Source organism: Lemur catta, chromosome 11 (genome assembly GCF_020740605.2).
Source record: "Lemur catta isolate mLemCat1 chromosome 11, mLemCat1.pri, whole genome shotgun sequence".
NCBI classification, from domain to species: domain Eukaryota; kingdom Metazoa; phylum Chordata; class Mammalia; order Primates; family Lemuridae; genus Lemur; species Lemur catta.
This window is the reverse complement of record NC_059138.1, coordinates 1,062,630-1,080,348: the sequence shown is the minus strand read 5'-3', so window position 1 is coordinate 1,080,348 and position 17,719 is coordinate 1,062,630. Positions and strand designations below refer to the sequence as shown.

At 44.4% G+C, this 17,719-nt stretch overlaps 1 protein-coding gene across 4 annotated transcripts in view; it reads left to right on the top strand.

The window, feature by feature from the left end:
* UBE3C (ubiquitin protein ligase E3C) overlaps nucleotides 1-17,719 on the top strand; it is a 109,752-nt gene that overhangs the window by 67,369 nt on the left and 24,664 nt on the right. For all 4 annotated transcript variants that reach the window (XM_045564793.1, XM_045564795.1, XM_045564797.1 and 1 more), the window contains one exon: nucleotides 4,341-4,588. In XM_045564793.1, the coding sequence (XP_045420749.1) occupies nucleotides 4,341-4,588 (248 nt within the window). The remainder of the gene's footprint in view (nucleotides 1-4,340; nucleotides 4,589-17,719) is intronic.

Sequence of the window (17,719 nt, the reverse complement as noted above, 5' to 3'; positions counted from 1 at the left end):
GGGCCTCACAGAGAGGAGGGACTTGAGCGGTGCCTGGGGGGCTGGGGCTGTGGGCTGAGCTCCTCCTGCACTTGGTGGCACAGGCTTACTAGGGATCCTGGGGGAGAGGGTGTGAGAGAGTTGCAGCTAAAGTAGAATGTGTCCCTTTTTTTTTTTTTTTTTTTTTTTTTATCATCGGAGATTTTTGTTTTGTTTCGTTTGAGACAGAGTCTTGCTCTGTTGCCCAGGCGAGTGCTGTGACGTCAGCCTAGCTCACTGCAACCTCAAACTCCTGGGCTCAAGCGATCCTCCCACCTCAGCCTCCCGAGTAGCTGGGACTACAGGCAGGCGCCACCACGCCCCACTAGTTTTTTTGTTTTTAGTAGAGATGGGGTCTCAACTCTTGCTCAGGCTGGTCTCGAACTCCTGACCTTGAGCCATCCTCCCGCCACGGCCTCCCTGAATGATAGGATTACAGGCTTGAGCCACCGCAACCAGCCTATCAGTGATTTTAAATTAACTTTAAAACTATTTCATGGAGATGATTTTTAGGATATTACTGTCCAATTACAATAAGCCTGAAATTTCCTAATGAATCCTTAAGCTTTTAAAATTATTCAAAAGCCAGCCATACCCAGCTCCGTAAGTGCATGCTGATAACTGCATCAAGGTTAAAGGATTTAGACAGGGTGGACACGGTGGCTCAGGCCTGTAAACCTAGCACTCTGGGAGGCTGAGGCAGGAGGATTGCTTGAGGTGAGGAGTTGGAGACCGGCCTGAGCAAGAGCGAGACCCCCTTTCTACTAAAAACAGAAACAATTAACTGGGCAAAGTGGTGCGCGCCTGTAGTCCCAGCTATTCGGGAGGCTGAGGCGGGAAAGTTGCTTGAGCCCAGGAATTTGAGGTTGCAGTGAGCTGTGATGATGCCACTGCACTGTAGCCAGGGCGACAGAGCAAGACTGTGCCTCAAAAAAAAAAAAAAAAGATTTAGAAAAATCTTTTCATAATATTTATGTTTATAATGCTGAAAATCTTTACAAATGTTCATTAGCTCAGGTATTATTAATAAAAATTTTTAATCCATGTGTTAATATTGATATTTTGTTAGGTAAGTTAGTAGAATTAAACATCATCTCTGAACATTTAATTTACTTACGAGAAAATAGTCTGAAGTGCTTTGTTGACTGATCATTTACATATAATCAGTTAATGTGATTATTCCATATATCATCAAGTCATTAGAGTAAATCCATCCTTTAGGGATGCTCGTTATCTCATTTGGTCTTAGAACGATTTTCTGAAATGTGGGTGTGAGCCCAATTTTACTAATGAGTTGGTCGAGTGGAGCTCGGAATAGTTGATGACTTGTCTCTGCACTTGGTGCTGAGTGAGCAGAGACCTTCACCCGGCCTCCGCCCCACCCCGCCTCGTTGCATTGTCTCACCTGTTAAACGGCAAGGTTCGAAAGTTAAGGTCTGCATGTGGAGAATACGGAGAAATGGTGGTGTTTGCTCCTGGGATGGTTGTAAGGATGATGGAGATGGTGTGTACGACAGCTGCTACAGGGCCTGACTCCACTGTGAGCTTAACTGGTGCCCTTCGCCATCCTGGGCTCTGAGCTGCAGTGTGGTCGGTTCCGAGGAGCCCCACTTCTGTGTGCTTTTGTTGGTTGGCTCCTTGGTTGGTTTTATTTTGTCTCATTTAATGGGCAGAATTAACTGCATTGTTTTCCTGAAGAAGAAATAGCAATAGGATGAAATGAAATTAATATCTTACTTTCTTTTTTTTTCACCCAAACCTTTCTGGGTAAGTAGATATTTCTAATTTGCCCATAGAAAAAAGTAGTGGGAAGATGCCTAGAAGGCTAAATTTAATTCTGTAAATATTATTGTCTGTTGCACATGGCTGTTTACGGAAGTGAGCCTCAGGGAAACCACAGTCTCACAGGTAGCCGTAGCTGACGGCTGCTCCTGTGCATGCTCCTGTGCGTGCTGGCTGACCTGGCAGAGATGGCGCCCCAGGCCTTGAAGGGAGAGGGTTTAAGGGGGGACCACTGGTGGCACATTTCCCACTGACAGCATGTTTGCACAGAATCTGCTGCTGCTAACCCCTGACGACCAGTTTGGAAAATATTGTACATGACAAGTAAATGCTCACATTTCTTTCTTACGATTTGGTATTGAAAGGTTATGTATAAAGGTAAGAAATACCCAAATACATTTTTGTGCTGCATCTATAATTGGCCAATTAGATTTCTTTTGGCATTTTATCTGTAGCTTGAGATTGACATACTTTGTAATCATATTAATCAAGGTAGATGGGAATGACGTGTTTGTGGGATTTAATTATTGGTGAGAAACGTATTCTTCATGTAAGTATAGTTAAGTTAAAAAATACAAGAGAGTATGTTTTAGTTGGAAAAAGCCCAGGCTTTGTAGGCAGTAGACATCTTTAAATTATGTCGCTGCCCGTTGCAGTATTAACTGTGTCACTTTATAATAAACAACCTTTCCTGTCCTCACTTTTCTCACTGCGAAGTGGGAATACTTGTTAACCTAGAAGGTTGTTAAAGGATTTGCAGTAATAGAAGTAAAGTTCCTAGCATAGATTCTAGCTGGGGTAAGTGGTCAGTGACAGCTACTGTTATCCCTTTACACAGGAGAGTGGGCTGCAGCCAGGGGGTCTGGGTTTGTTTATCTGGCTCCCAGGGGAGCCTGGCTGGCAGCACAGAGGTGACAGGCGTGGCCAGTGGGTCCCTGCTGGCCGCTCACGGGTGACCCACCTGGTCCATTTGTTCGTCGGCCCTTTCTTGATGAGTAAAGTTGTCACTTCTATAGGTGGTGGCTGCAAACCTCAGTCAATACGATAAATTATATTTGCCCTGTTTGAAAACATGTTATAGAATGTTTATACTCCAGGTACACAACTTCAAAATTACTGACGCCTTTGCATAGCAATGTAGAGAAAAACAGGGTTTCGAAGAAATTGCCTGGAGGCTCTACCCAACATGCCTTCTGCTAAACGCCTTTTCCAGAGTGTCTTTGGAGGTCACTTGTCCCTTGAGATGCTCGGGGTGACTGCACACCACATCTGAAAGGCGGAAGCTGCACAGGGAGACTGTGAAAGTGTGTGAACCTGGGTACTGTTACTTCCTCACCTGCCCGGACTTCATGGGCAGCTGCTAGCCCCGCTTCTTCCTCCTCTCCTTTCTTGCCCTCCGCTCTCCCCCTCTTTTTTGCAGAGTATCCATAGCTCATGCTTGGGGAAAGACAAAGGACATTTCACTTACGTTCCCAAAGCTGTTCTCTGATCAGCCTGGCCATCAGAGCATGTCTTACTTGGCCCACCTTGTTTGGACTTTTGATAGAATACCTTTCTTGTACTGGGGGGCTGTATCCTGAAGCCTGCCTTGCAGGTTTGTAGTGTTCGTTGCAAGTGAGTACAGGGACGTGTTATTCCCAGTTGGGAGGACCTATGAGAAATTCTCTCAAGCATCAAGAATAGTTGAGTGGCTTTGTTAACTTTTTTTAATTTTTAAATTTATTCTTTGCAGCAAATTTTATAATAAGTAATTTTCCCCTTTCTTCCAGCCACGTAGCTTTTAAAAGTCATGTAGTTTCTGGAGTGCTGACCCTCCCTGAGAGTTCTTGTATCGGTGACCCCATGCAGAGAGTCTCTCTCGTGTTCACCTAGCCAACATCGTCATTCATTTTTCTTGGTGGTGACAGTCTGGTCCAGTATTATCCTGTGTCCTTAATTCCACTCCCCTCCTCTGCAAGCATTTCGCTCTGTCATATCCTTTAGAATATAGGGGATAATTTTATTTTTTCATAAACACTCCTTTCAGTTCCATTTTCTTTTCCTTTTTTTTTTTTTTTGCTGTGTAACTCTGGGGAAAATATTGGTCAGTCTTATCTTGTCCCCCCCCCCCCCCTTTTTTTTTTTGAGACAGAGTCTTGCTTTGTCACCTGGGCTAGAGTGCTGTGGCATCATCATAGCTCACAGTAACCTCAAACTGCTGGGCTCAAGTGATTCTCCTGCCTCAGCCTCCCGAGTAGCTGGGACCACAAGTGTGCACCACCACGCCCAGCTAATTTTTCTGTTTTCGGTAGAGATGGGGTCTTGCTCTTGCTGAGGCTGGTCTCAAAATCCTGAGCTCAAGTGATTCTCCCACCTTGGCCTCCCAGACTGCTGGGATTACAGGCACGGGCCACCGCACCCAGCCTGTCTCTTTAATGTCATTGCTGTTTTGAGTCCTGCGTTGAAACGTCCCTAATATCCCCACTCCCAAGACTTCCTGCAGTAACTGTTTATCTTATTGCTTTCTTTTAACATCTTTTCTCCTCCCTCCTTTTAAACAGAGCCTGATTTGAAAAAGCGGATCCGTGTGCACCTGCTCAATGCCCATGGCCTGGATGAAGCTGGCATTGATGGTGGTGGTATCTTCAGAGAATTTTTAAATGAACTACTGAAATCAGGATTTAACCCCAACCAGGGTTTCTTTAAGACTACTAATGAAGGGCTTCTGTACCCCAACCCGGCTGCTCAGATGCTTGTGGGAGATTCTTTTGCCAGACATTACTACTTCCTAGGCAGAATGCTTGGAAAGGTAAAGTAATCTTCATACAAAAATAGATTTAAGACCAAAAGATGTTGGCATCTTATCTTTCTGTATGGATGTTTTCTGTGTTGCCACAGAATTTTTTCAGAAATTCAGATGCTAAATGTTCGGAAACCACAGCACTAAGTAGAGATTTCTATGGTTATGAGTTAGTTCTATGGGGTTTTTTTGTTTTTTCTTTTTCCACCCTCTCAATCCAACTTTTCCCAACTCCGGGAAGAACGGGGAAGAGAAGGCCGTAAGTTCTATGGTTTGAATGTCCCCTCCAAAACTCATGTTGAAACTGAACGCCCAATGTGGCAGTACTGAGAGCTGGTGGCTGTGAGTGGTGATTTGAGTCATCATGGGAGGGGAACTGGTGCTTTATAAGAAGAGGAAAAGAGACCTGAGCCAGCAGGTTAGCATGCTCAGCCCCTGGCTGTGTGGTACCCTGTGCTGCCTTGGGACCCTGCAGAGAGTCCCGCCAGTGAGAAGGCCCTCACCAGACGAACCCCGCAGCCGTGGACTTCCTCCCCCCCCAGAACCCTGGGGGGGGCAAAGCTCGCTTCTTACAAGTTACCCAGTTTCACATATTCTGTTAATGCTATAAGCAACAGAAAATGGACTAAGACAGAAGGATACTACTTAGTGTGACTATTAGTTTGCTAGGATAGCTGCAACAAATTACTTGGGTGGCTTAACCAAACAGAAATTTATTCTCTCACAATTCTGGAGGCCAGAAATCCAAAACCAAGGTGTCAGCAGGGTCGGTTCCTTTCTACAGGATCTCGGAGAGAGTCTGTTCCTGCCTCTCGTCTTCTGGTCTTGCCAGCAGTCCTTGGCCTTCTTTGGCTTGTAGATTCATCACTCCAGTCTCTGCCTCTGTCCTCACACGGCCTCTCCTGGTGTGTCTGTGTCCAGCTTTTCCTCCTCTTGTAAGGACAGCAGTCGTTGGATCTGGGCCCACCCTAGTCCACCTCATCGTAACTCGATTGCAGAGACCTGTTTCCAAAGAAGGTCATGTTCACAGATTAGGAATTGAACTCATCTTTTGAGGGACACAGTTACACCTGCTGTAGTGACACTGAGCCCCAGTGGTAAATTGAATGCATTTTATGCATAAAGCTCAGTATTCAGGGACTATTACTGACCAGCCTTATCATTGTTAATAAATAATTAAGAAATTAGTGTTGCTGTTGGAATTATTTTCTGTAAGAGTCAATCAGAGCTATAATTACTTTCAAGTTTGTAATAAAATTCCTTTATCCACGGGTGGTCCTGTTCTCTGAGGTCCACGTTACAGAGTCCTGCCGTCACCCACCGTGGAGCGTGATACATGGCATTGCCCACTTGGATAAGCCGCGCAATTACACATCGGCGCCTGCAAAACACATTACACTCTTGTGACTTTTTTTGTTGTTTACATAACAGGTTTATTGAAATGTATTTCACGTTATGTAAAATTCAGCCTTTAAAGTTTGGAATTCATTGGTTTTTAATATATTCACAGAGTTTTGCAACTATCACCAATATCTAATTTCAGAGCAATTTCATAATCCTAAAAAGGAAACCCATGTTCCGTAGCAGACATTCCCCGTTCTGCCTCAATTCCACCAGCCTCAGGCTGCTACTAATCTACCGTCTCTGTGGATTTTATTTTGCTGGACATTTCATATAAATGGAATGAATCCTATACTATGTGGCCTTTTGTGACTGGCTTCTTTGATTCAGTGTAATGTTTTCTAGTTTCATCTACATTGTAGAATGTATCAGAATTTCCTTCCTTTTGATGGCTGGATGATATTTTATTGTGTGGATACACCACATTTTGTTCATCTGTTGATCCACTGGTGGACATTTGGATTGTTTCCACCCTTCGGCTGTTGGGAGTGATGCTGCTGTGAACACGCATGCACACGGGCTGCGTGTGAGCTCCGTGTCAGTGTCTGCAGCCTTTTATAATCCTGCCAGCAGTCTGTGCCCCACATCCTTGCAGAGGCTGACTCTGTCTGTCTTTGTCATTGCCATTCTTGGCGGTGAGAATCAATAGCTTACTGTGGTTCTGATTTGCATAATAATGTTGAGCCTCCGTAATGTGTTTCATGTCTTCTGTGGAGCAATGTCTAGTCAAGTTGATTGCCCATTTTTTAATTGGATTGTTTGTCTTTTATTAAGTCCTTTATGTATTTCAGATTCAAGTCCCTTGTCAGATAAATGATTTGCCAATATTTTCTCCCTTTTCTGTGGGTTGTCTTTTCACTTTCCTGATGGTGTCTCCTTTGAAGAACAAAAGTGTTAGGATGGGGACTCTGGGAAAGAATTGTCAACACAAAAATCAGAATAGTTTTAAAGAAAGTTAGTTTATTTTACTTTCCACGGGGGAAGGGTGTGGCACAGAAGAAAAAAAGTGTGGCCAAGGCTAAGGGGCTGGGGATTTTTATAGGGATAAAGGTAGAAAAATGGGTGATGCCAGCTGATAGCAGAAAACAGCTGGATGTGTTTCCCCCCTTTTTTTTCCTTCCTCTTCTCCATGAGGCTGGCTTATCAGAGTCCCTGGAATGTGGGCTGGGGAGAGCTGAGCTCACACCCCTGCTGTCTGCTTGAGAACTCTTCAAGTGCTGTTAAAACTCTTGGAGAACAGTGAATTTTGCTGTTATCTTTCCCTTCAAAGGGGCAATTATGTGCTGTGAGTTTGTTCCTCTTTCTTTCTGTTAGTTTTTCTCCATTAGATAGTTTATTAGCAAGGCCATATGATCAAAAGTTTTTAATTTTGATAAACTCTGATGTATTTATGTTTTTGTTGCCTGTACTTTTGGTGTCTAAGAAACCATTGCCTAATTTAAGGTCATGAGGGTTTACAGCTTCTAACAGTTTTGCAGTTTTACCTCTTACATTTAGGTTTTTGGTCCGTTTTGAGTTAATTTTTGTAAATTTTATGAGATAGGCAGCCTGATGTTCTTGGCACTTTTGTTAAAAATTAATTGGCCATAAATGTGGCGGCTTATTTCTGGACTCTGAGTTCTGTTCCACTGATCTCTGGCCTTGTGCCAGTGCAGTACTGTCTTGATGACTGTAGCTTTGTAGTAACGCACGTGTGTATGTATTTATTAATAGCAAATGGGTATATGACCCCAGGCCTAACAAATAATTCCCCTTTGTTTGTATCTCTTTGAGATGCATTGTGGTAAGACCAATTATTATTCATTTGTTCAGGTTCCAGATGCTGCTACTTTGATAATGTAGGTTTTAAGTGTTCAAGTTTCGTAATGGGTACAAACTTGACCTCACTATGATAGCGGTGTGTATCTTCATCTGTGGGCTCACCTTGTTGCAGTAACAAACTTCAGATGCTGATCTGATGTTAGATTCTTTGGCATAGATTTTAAACAGATCAGTTTCTGGCTTTAAGTAATTTTAACACGTGTAACGTATCTCTCCCAGTTTGGAGCTGTGCACTGGCTTTGGTGTCAGTTCTCAGTGAAATAACGTCTCTCCTTAGTGAACTCAGCTTCAGCTTCCTCGGGAGGATGTAAATGTCATAACTCCTTACGTGAAAATCTTTAAAATGATGTCCTGTAGTTCTTTCTATTGAGGTAAGCCCAAGAACCTTCTAAATTAATAATAATAAATAAAATAAAAGTGAGCCTTTCTTTTGCTTTATTTTTTATTTATTGTGGTTTCCACACAATGCAGTAACAGAAGATATTATCTGCGTGAATTAAAGCTTATTAAAATGGTATATTACTGTTTCTTCCTGAAGGTTTAAATCATCCAGTCTTAATTAATGTAGAAACTGATAGTTATGCAAACCTAGTGAGAATAAATTCATTTTTTTCCTCTATTGACATACTGCTTATAATTGAAATTATTCTGGAGATCATGTCTCCTTGTACAGTGCTGTAGATTCGGGAGGGGTAATAGATTGCTCTTACTCCTCTCCTTTGGAAGAGGTATGTATTTTACCAGGTTCTAGGGAGCAGAATGTGTGATCTAAACCTTTCTCTCTCACAAATGAAATTTATGTCAGTTATGTCTCAAAAAACCTGTTTCAAATAATGAAGTTTAAAAAAACTAACAAAACTATAGTTATTTGGAGATGCTGGTTAACTTAATTTCATGTACTTAAGACTTTCCTTACATTATTTTCTGCATGGATATTCCTAAGGAGTTACTAGTTTCTAAAACATACGTGATTATCATCTGATTACAAATGGTCAAAGTTTGTACCAACATGTTAAAAATTGTTCGGATCTAAGTAAGTGTAATAGTATAGCACTAATAGTCTGGTACCTGAACATTAATCCTTAAGAGAAGAAGATTGTATATTGATTGATTATGATATTTATTGGGTCATAATGTATTTAAATTTTCTTTAATGCATATGTTAGTGATTGTTTGCTGTGACAAAGTGCAAAGAGGTCTTCAGGAGCGATCTTGCCTGGAGAAGAATTACCTCACGTCACTGGTCACTTCTCAATTAAAAGTTCCATTAGCAGATGATTCCTGCTTCGGCTGTGGGTCCTGATTGCATTTTACCGCCTGTAAATCAGGCTCCAGACAGGGACTAAATAAACAGCTCGGAGGATGTGGTAATGTCATCCTGGACTTTTTTATGGGTAGAAGCACCTGGTTCCATTTAAGCCAATTAAGCTCAGAATATTTATTGAAGCAAATCCTGTATCATATTTGAATTCTATTTGAAGTGGCTTTTTTTCTTGTTCAGAATATTGATTGAATTGGAACAGAATGCCTATAAATCAGATTATTTGATAATATTTTGGTCATATATTTGAATTTTTTAATTAACAAATTGTGTAACTTCAGCATGGTTTAGAAGTTTGTATTTCAGTCGAATTCAGTGCACTTACTGTATCATAGTATAATACTGGCACTTAACAGTTTTTCAGAAGTTGAGGGAATTTATTTTTCTCTGTTATTAGTGTCATTTTATAAAAGGCTCGCTGAATTTGCTGAGGCTTTGAAACCATAGATTGAGATGAACACTAGTAGTTTGGGTTCCTTAGCCCTCAAGGCAAAGCGTGTCTTTCCTGGGATCTTGTTTGGGGGAGCCCTGAGCCCTCACAAGGTGGTGCGAGTGAGTGTCCTCACCTGGCTGCCACCAGACTGCATGACTCAGGTCTCTAAAGTCTTTTCCCTTGGATGCTGTGGACATAGCAGTCAGCAAAGAGTGGGTCGTGCTGGTCCTGGCACAAGACTTCCAACCAGTCTGAAGACTTTTCTTCTCCAATGGCAGCAGGTTTCATAAGCTGGCTGTCTCTTTTCACAGTTGTCCCGCGTAGGCAGTTCACTCTGAGTTTGCTCTCGTTGACCTTACACTGTTTTTGGAGGCAGAAAAGGCGGAGATATTAATAATTTACAGATGATCGCTTTATTTGAATTTCACCCCTTCTTAGAGTCGTACCTCCTTCTGTAGCAAACCAGCAGTTATGGGTCTTTTCATTCAGAATAGACCACTCACCGATCCGGAGGTTACTCTTTTTGTAAATTAAGGCCATAGCTCTCTTCCCCCGCCCTCCTGTAAGTTCCTACATTTGCAAGGGATCATAGTTTTCTGTTAATATATACGTTTATTGTATTTCTTCAGAATTAACCGTGAAATGCAAATGGTGTAGGCTGTAGAGTAAAAGTGACAGGTGTATTCTTCAATTCTTCAATACTAACTAGTATTCTCATTGTAGTTTTAGCACCCCAAGATAATCACAAAAGTGCTTCCTGCCCCTGGTTTAAGTAGATCTTGCTTACTGTTGAGTTGTTCCTTCCCATTTATTTTTTATTTATTTGTTTTGGTTTAGTTGTTACCACAATTCTTAAACATTCCTGGCACCCATGTAAGTTCTCCCAGAGATAATTAAACATCTGAAATTTGGGGGGACAGTGTGGTCGGTATTACGTTGAGGCCATTTTCTGTCTCTAAGCCATGAAAATTAGAAACACGTTCTTGCTGGCCCTGCTTAAAGTCTACTGTTAAATTTCTGCCTGGCCTTTTTTAGTGCAATAAGAACAACAAATATCTAAACAGAAAATAGAGTTGGTTTAAATCTTCATTTAGACTTGATAAATGTAACTTTATGAAAAGCAAGCCAAATGAAGGTGTGTACTATTAATCTTGTTTCTGAACTTGAAATCAGCTTTGATGGGCAGCAGTAGGCAGCTGAGCTCCAGCTCTGGAGTAAGGCAGACCAGGTGGGGACTCCTGGTCTCACTGGCAGGCGTGACGTGGTCAGGGTTGTGTTTAGTGGATCTCTTTGGCTTGGGAATTGTCAGCAGCTGGGACTGGAGCAGGCGCTGGAGGAGGGAGGCCAGACAGGTGTTAGCGTGGTTCAGGTGGAGTAACGATGGCGTCTAAGCCCTGGCGGTACTGATGGTGAGAGAGCGTCATGTTCGGGGGGATTTGTTAAGGAAGGGGTGTTGGGATGTGCGGGAAAGAGAAGGTGAGTCTGCCCTGAGACCTAGAAGGATGGGGGTGCGCTGACTAAGCTGGGGGTGGTTCCGGCCAGCGCAGGTGTGGGGAGGGCGAAGTGGAGTTCAAAAGGCCTAGGAAACGCACTTCTGCAGACCGGGGGGGGGGGGGCGGTCGCTGGACACGTGGGCCCGAGTTCAGAGGCAAGACCTGGGCTGAGCCATCAGCATCCACGTGGTGCCTGCGGTCCCCAGACTGAATTGGATCACTGGGGAGGGGTCGCAGCTAGGGAGGAGGAAGGGCTGAAGAACTAAACCCCCAGGGCAGTCCAGACTCCGAGTTCAGAAAGTGGAGAATTTAGCAATGGAAATTCAGGAACCTTGGTCAGAAAGGTAGGAAGAAAACCAGGAAAGTGTGGTAGCTTAGAAGTGTTTCAAGGGAAAGGAATGATGAATATTGTCTGGTGCTACTAATAGTTCAAATAAGATCAGGACTAAGAAGTGGCCGTGTCATCTAGCAGTGTGGACAAGCAGTTTTTGTGGAGCGGTGGAGGCAGAAGCCTCACCAGATGGATCGAAAAGAGGAGCAGCTGTGTCCCGTGGAAGCTGGAAATAGCCACGCCCTGTCCTGTCGCCGTAGATCCGTCACAACAGATATGTGCACATACAGTCATCAAAGTGACGTGGAAGAAGGTTTACGGTGCGCCACATAGTCTCACACGGGACACGGCTCGCATGTCCTTCGAGAGTGTAATAAACTGTGGGAAACGGATGTGGCCTTTTGAGCGAGCAGATCACAGCCACTCAGGGCAGCGTGGCTGCACAGCACTAACCTGACACTGAGTGAAGCCGCCACGCACAGGGGTCCGTCCCGCAGGGTCCCTGCTTGTGACAGTCCAGAAACAGGCGGAGGCACTTGGCGCGTTGGAAGGCAGCGCGGTGATGCTCATGGGCGGGCCGGAGGCCGTCTGAGGTGCTGGTGATTTTTGCTCTGTGCACAGTGATTGGCCGTCCGTTTGTGACCAGGCACTGGGCCGCAGTGAACTTCGGTGCAGGGACAGCGGGGAAGGGTCAGGGGGATGTTCGGGAAGCAGTCATAGCCCTTTTTTGAGGAGGATTGCTATAAAGAAAATTTGAGCAGTCGCTTAAGGAATGTGGGCCTAATAGAGTTTTGTTTTTCCTTTAAAAATGGGAGCAATGGCAGCGCGTGTGTGTGCTGCTGGAAGTCGGTGAAGTTGCTGCGGGTGGGAGGGACCCGTGCCCTGCTAGGTGTGGGCCGTGACGCTGCGGTGGGGGCACCACGTGGTCCAGGAAGCAGGGAGAGGCGAGCATGGGCACAGAGCTCGTTGCTCCTCCCCGCTGGGCGGTGCAGCCAGGGCCAGAGCGGGCAGGGAGGGTCGGGCTCTCAGACCTGCTGCGCTGTCAGCATCACCCGGGGGCTCCTTACTACTGCGGATTCCTGGGCTCCCACCCAGACCTGCTGGATCTGAACCGGCAGGAGCACAGCAAGCTGTGCTGTAATAGGCCCTGCAGGCCATTCTCATGCACACCAAGATGTGAGAAATACTGGATTGGGGGTGCTGTAGGATCGCCAGTCAGCCTTGGGCTCCTTTGAGGTTAGTGTCATAAAGTGAGTGAGACCAACCAGCTTGGTTAGTTGTTTTTCTCCAAACATAATCAGCTGTGTGCGTCTCACTAGGGTGTGGTGTTAAATTTAACCAAGTGGGTTTTTGCCAGGTGAATATAATAGAGGTAATTGGCTGCGAGCTGAGCGTGGAAGGGCGTGTCCACAAGAGTCAGCCTTTACGTCCAGGCTGTTTAGAGAGAAAATTCATGAATGGCGACCTGAGGGAAGGGGAACAAGGGCTGCAGGAGTTGGGGCTTGGGTGGGGCAGGCAGGGGTCAGAGTGTAGGGTGCTGAGAATTGATGTGAGTGGGGGCCCAGGTACTGGTAAGGACAGCGGAGCCCGGGACTGAAAGAGTAGGTGGCTCGAGGGACGGCCAGGGTGGCAGCAGGGGGTCCTCACTAGAGGACATCACGGGACTGTTGGTGTGTGTTGGACTCTCAGGAGCTGCAGACCTTGGATTAGGGAGGCAGCGACCACACCAAGGAGCTGTCGTGCGTGCTCCGACCCAGTGCATGAGATTGAAAGCCAGGGAATTTTAGGGAGAAGGGAAGTATGGTCTGCAGGTGGCAGTAAGGAACACAGGGGTCCTGCCTCCTTTCTGTGCTCAGCGGTGCGAGTGCAAAAGAGACAACAGCCCCTAGCGGGGAGAGCTGCTAAGGAATACGGACAGAGCACAGCACGGCCCAGACGCCAGGAGACCGAGTGGAAAAGGCTGTGCTAAGTGTCGCGGTACAGCCAAAAACAACCCTGTGTCTTAGACACGAAACCAGGAGCACAAGCAACAACAGGAAAAATAAATTAGACTTCATTAAATTTAAAAGCATTTGTGCTTCAGAGGACACCACCAAGAAACTGAAAAGACACCACGTTGCAAGGGAGAAGATAATTTGTAAATCACGTATGTAACGGGCTTGTGTCTACAGATATAAAGGACTCCCTAATAAAAAGATAACCTAATTAAAAATGGGCAAAGGACCTGAATAGACATTTCTTTTTTTTTTTTTTTTTTTTTTTTTTTTTTAGACAGAGTCTCACTTGAGTGCCGTAGTGGCATCATCATAGCTCACAGCAACTTCAAACAACCCTTCTGCCTCAGCGTCCCAAGTAGCTGGGACTACAGGTGCACACCAGGATGCCTGGCTAGTTTTTCTGTTTTTAGTAGAGACGGGGTTTCGCTCTTGCTCAGGTCTCGAACTCCTGAGCTCAAGCGATCCTCCCCCCTCAGCCTCCCAGAGTGCTAGGATTATAGGCGTGAGCCACAGAGCCCAGCCCTGAATAGACATTTCTCCAAAAAAAATGAACAAATGGACAATAAGCACATGAGAAGATGTTCAACATCACTAGTGATCATGGAAGTGCTGGTCAAAACTATGAGATGCTGCTTTGTGCCCACTAGAGTGGCTGTGGTCACAGGACAGGGTAGCAGGTGTCGCTGAGAATGTGGAGAGACTGGAACTCCCAGGCATGCCCGTGGGGATGTAAAATGGGGCGACCACTTTGGAAAGCAGTCTGGTAGTTCCCCAGCCAGTGTGTGTCCACACAGAAACTCCACACAAATGCTCTCAGCAGTGTTACCGTAACAGCCGAAAGGGGGGGTTCGCAGAGGCCCGTCGCTGACCAGTGGCCAAGCCACGTGCAGTTGGTCCACACAGGAGCAGTGTTCGGCCCTAGGACGGGATGGAGCATGGCACGTGCTGAGCACAGAAGGCACTGGAAGGCGTCGTGCTGAGCAAAAGAATCCAGACACAAAAGGCCACGTGCTGGGTGATTCCATTGTGTGAGGCCGCTACAGCGGGAGATCTGCTGAGACAGGAAGTTAGGCTGGGGATGGTGAGTGACCCCTGAGGGCCATGCACTTTCCTTCTGAGGTGCTGGTTGTACAGCTCTGAATGTAATGAGAACCCTCGTTCACTTCCAGTGGGTGAATTGTGAGGTATGTGATGACATCTCAACAAAGCTGTTACCAGAATCACTAATGTCACATTTGTGATGGAGCCAGTGTCCGAGCAGTTAGAGAAGGAAGCAGTTGCTGTTCGGGGATGTGATCATTTGAAAGCTAAAAGGAGGTAGAGCGACACGCTCAGCACCCAGTGGCAACTAAATCTTCTAGCACCATTATCCTCAGATTGCAAGGCAGGTGGTTTGACAGATTTCTAAAGCCTAATAGTTTATTCTCTTGTGTGGTAAAAAGTAGAATTTTTAAACCCGAAAAAAAATTTTCCTTTTAATTATGGAAAATAGTTATTGGTCGTGTGGAGTGCCTTAAGACTGGACATCAGTATTTGCTCAAACACCTAATGTCTTTCAGAAGCAGGTGTAAGAGCTGGTGTCAGATGCTCAGATGTTTGCTTCTTGCGGATGGAAGTGGGAATGTGGGTTTGTTACTTCGGCAAACGCTTTTGGTCATGAAGATGTAAGTTTTTTATTTTGTGGAAATACTTTGGTGGGCAGGGTTCAGGGTTCTCTGTTGGAGCCCGAACCTGGGAGCTGTGGAATCAGAAGTCAAGAGGAGTGAAAGATCAACTCCAAACTGCTCAAAAATATTTCATATTGTGGATTAATTTCTGGGCATCCAGAGAGGAAAACAGGAAGGAGGAGTGATCTTTTCCTCCCCCCTCCTCCGCCAGCATTCCCTGCAGGTCTTCTGAAGGGAAGGAGGAGCCTCACAGTAGGAGCGGGACGGGGGTCTTCCCTTTCTGCAGTGCCACGGTCTCTAGGGGAGGCTAGGGTGCAAGGGAGACCGGGGGCTCTGCTCTCTGGGAACGTCGCAGCCTTTGCAGAGAGGAGCCGGCGTGGTCCTTCAGGGGCCGACAGTGGCTGCTGAACTCCTCCTCTTCCTTACGGAGCAGAACCGCAGGCTCTGCTGCAGACCCAGACTGAATCATGAGCGACGAGTTCATTTCAACTGGGCTAGCGTGAGAAGCAGCCTAGTGTGGCCAGCAGTGGTGCTGAGCGTTCGGTGGGTCGCGTGAGGCACTCGCGGGACCCGGCCCGTGTGCAAGGAACATGGTGTCTTCCTGGGTGATGGCCACCTATGTGAAGCACACGGAACACCGTTGCACAGCACAGACTTTTAGTGTCAAGGTAGCTGTGTAGACAAAAGTGTTATGGGAGTTGACAATGTAGAGAGATCTCTGGAATAGGATTGTAAAGAGCAAGGGTTTGAAATGAATCTTGACATATATGCATAATCTCACATAACCTGCAAAGTCTAGAAAAGGAATTTTTTTTGCAAACAAATTCATGGACACAGAATTCCAGTAAGTAAAGTGGTCCCTGGCATACAATGGGCACTTAATGTTTGTTAAATGAATGGGTACCATATGTTGTACTTGGGCTCAAGCATTAAAAATTAGGTGTCTCCTGCCCTGTAGAAGCTTAGAGTTTTACATAAGTCACTAGTGGTCCCAGCAAAGGAATATGTTTTTAAATTCTCAGTTATTAATTCTGAAGCACAATTATTAAATAACATGTTATTGATATATATCATTACTTTACATTTATTTTTTATTTTTTAAACTGTGGTTAGTGTGATTTGAAATAACTAAAATTATCTGCTTACTCAATTACAATGACTTCGAAGCAAGACATCATCTCTTATATAGTTTTTAGATTAAGTTATAAATGTTCACTTTAGAACTGCCGAAGATTGATAGAGATGCATTTGAAAAGCATTATTTTTTTATTGATTCTTAATGTAGTAAATTACTGAAGTTATTTGGTGGCAAACAGAAATGGCCTGTGATGTGGTTCACATTTATTCTCCTGATAGAGCCACAATTTGCATTAATTGCATTGCGACTGCACTCACTTATATTAAAAGGCTTCTACTATAATTAATCCTTTTTATTTCAGATCATTTTGGCACAATTTCTAGCTATAAACACTCATAAAAGACAGACAGTTGAAAAATCCGCTACAGGTTTTTTCCATATACCTACAGCTATTTTTCCATGACAAGTAGTTATTGATATGCTTCTAGGAACACGTGTGGTGCAGCAGGCTGAGAATTAAGGCCAGTGTGAAAAATGCTAAGTGGATTATTTTACATAAAAAATAGGCAGCTTTTGAAGTTGTATAATTAACCTGTGTTTAGAAAATACCTTGATTTATGCTTACATTTGTTTCTCAGTTGCATACATTATGGAAATTTAATTTATAATCCATTTAGCTGATGCAATCATAGTTTTTAGCGCTATCATTTATTAGTGCCTGTATATTAAATGCTCTGAAGGTTTGAACCTGCCTTATGTAAAAAATTATACCTATGCATTTACGTTTTATGAGTCACAGAGGGATTTCTGTTTAAAATTCAGGTAGCCCTGATACATTTAACCAGTTTCACTGGTTTATTGTTACTAATGCAGAAATGGCAAACAATGACCTTATATATTGAACATCAAATGATTTATACTTACAGTTTACTTTTAAAGTCCACTGTGCAAATGAGGGCTTTTCTTCAACACCTGGAATCAATCATGTAGTTCTATGCAGAATGTTCTCCTTGGCTTTGAACTCATCATTCATTTAGAAGTAATGGTATTTACAAGTGGTCCAGGTTAATAGTATTAACCATTCTTAACTCTAAGCAAACTGGCTTTTCACAACTCTTTACATTATCAGTAAATGGCTCCATGCTAGTTGCCATTTTATTATTCATTGTCTCATTAAGAAGTCTTTTTTTGCCATCTTCTCAAAATTAACTGGTTAATCATTAGTCTTCAAATCAGAAAAAAAAGCACAGTGACCTAACACTGAAGTTTACGTGGCAAAGAACAGCTGTGGTCTTCATGGAGGGGAGTGCTGTGCTGTCTGTAGGAATCAGGTGTGAGCCCAAGCTGCTTATGCAGAGCAGCCTGGGAAAGAGCATTCTTCAAAATGTGTGTTGGTGGTTTTCTACCGCAAGAAGCCAGTCTAGACCTGTACTTTGGGGAGAACGTCAGCGACTGTTCTCTGGTTTCTTCCAGTCACGTTGCTGGGCCAGTCTGTCTGTCTGTCTGCTTGTTTATTAGTTAGAGACAAGGTCTTGTTCTGCCACCCAGGCTGGAATGCAGTGGTGAAATCATAGCTCCCTGCAGCCTCCAACTCCTGG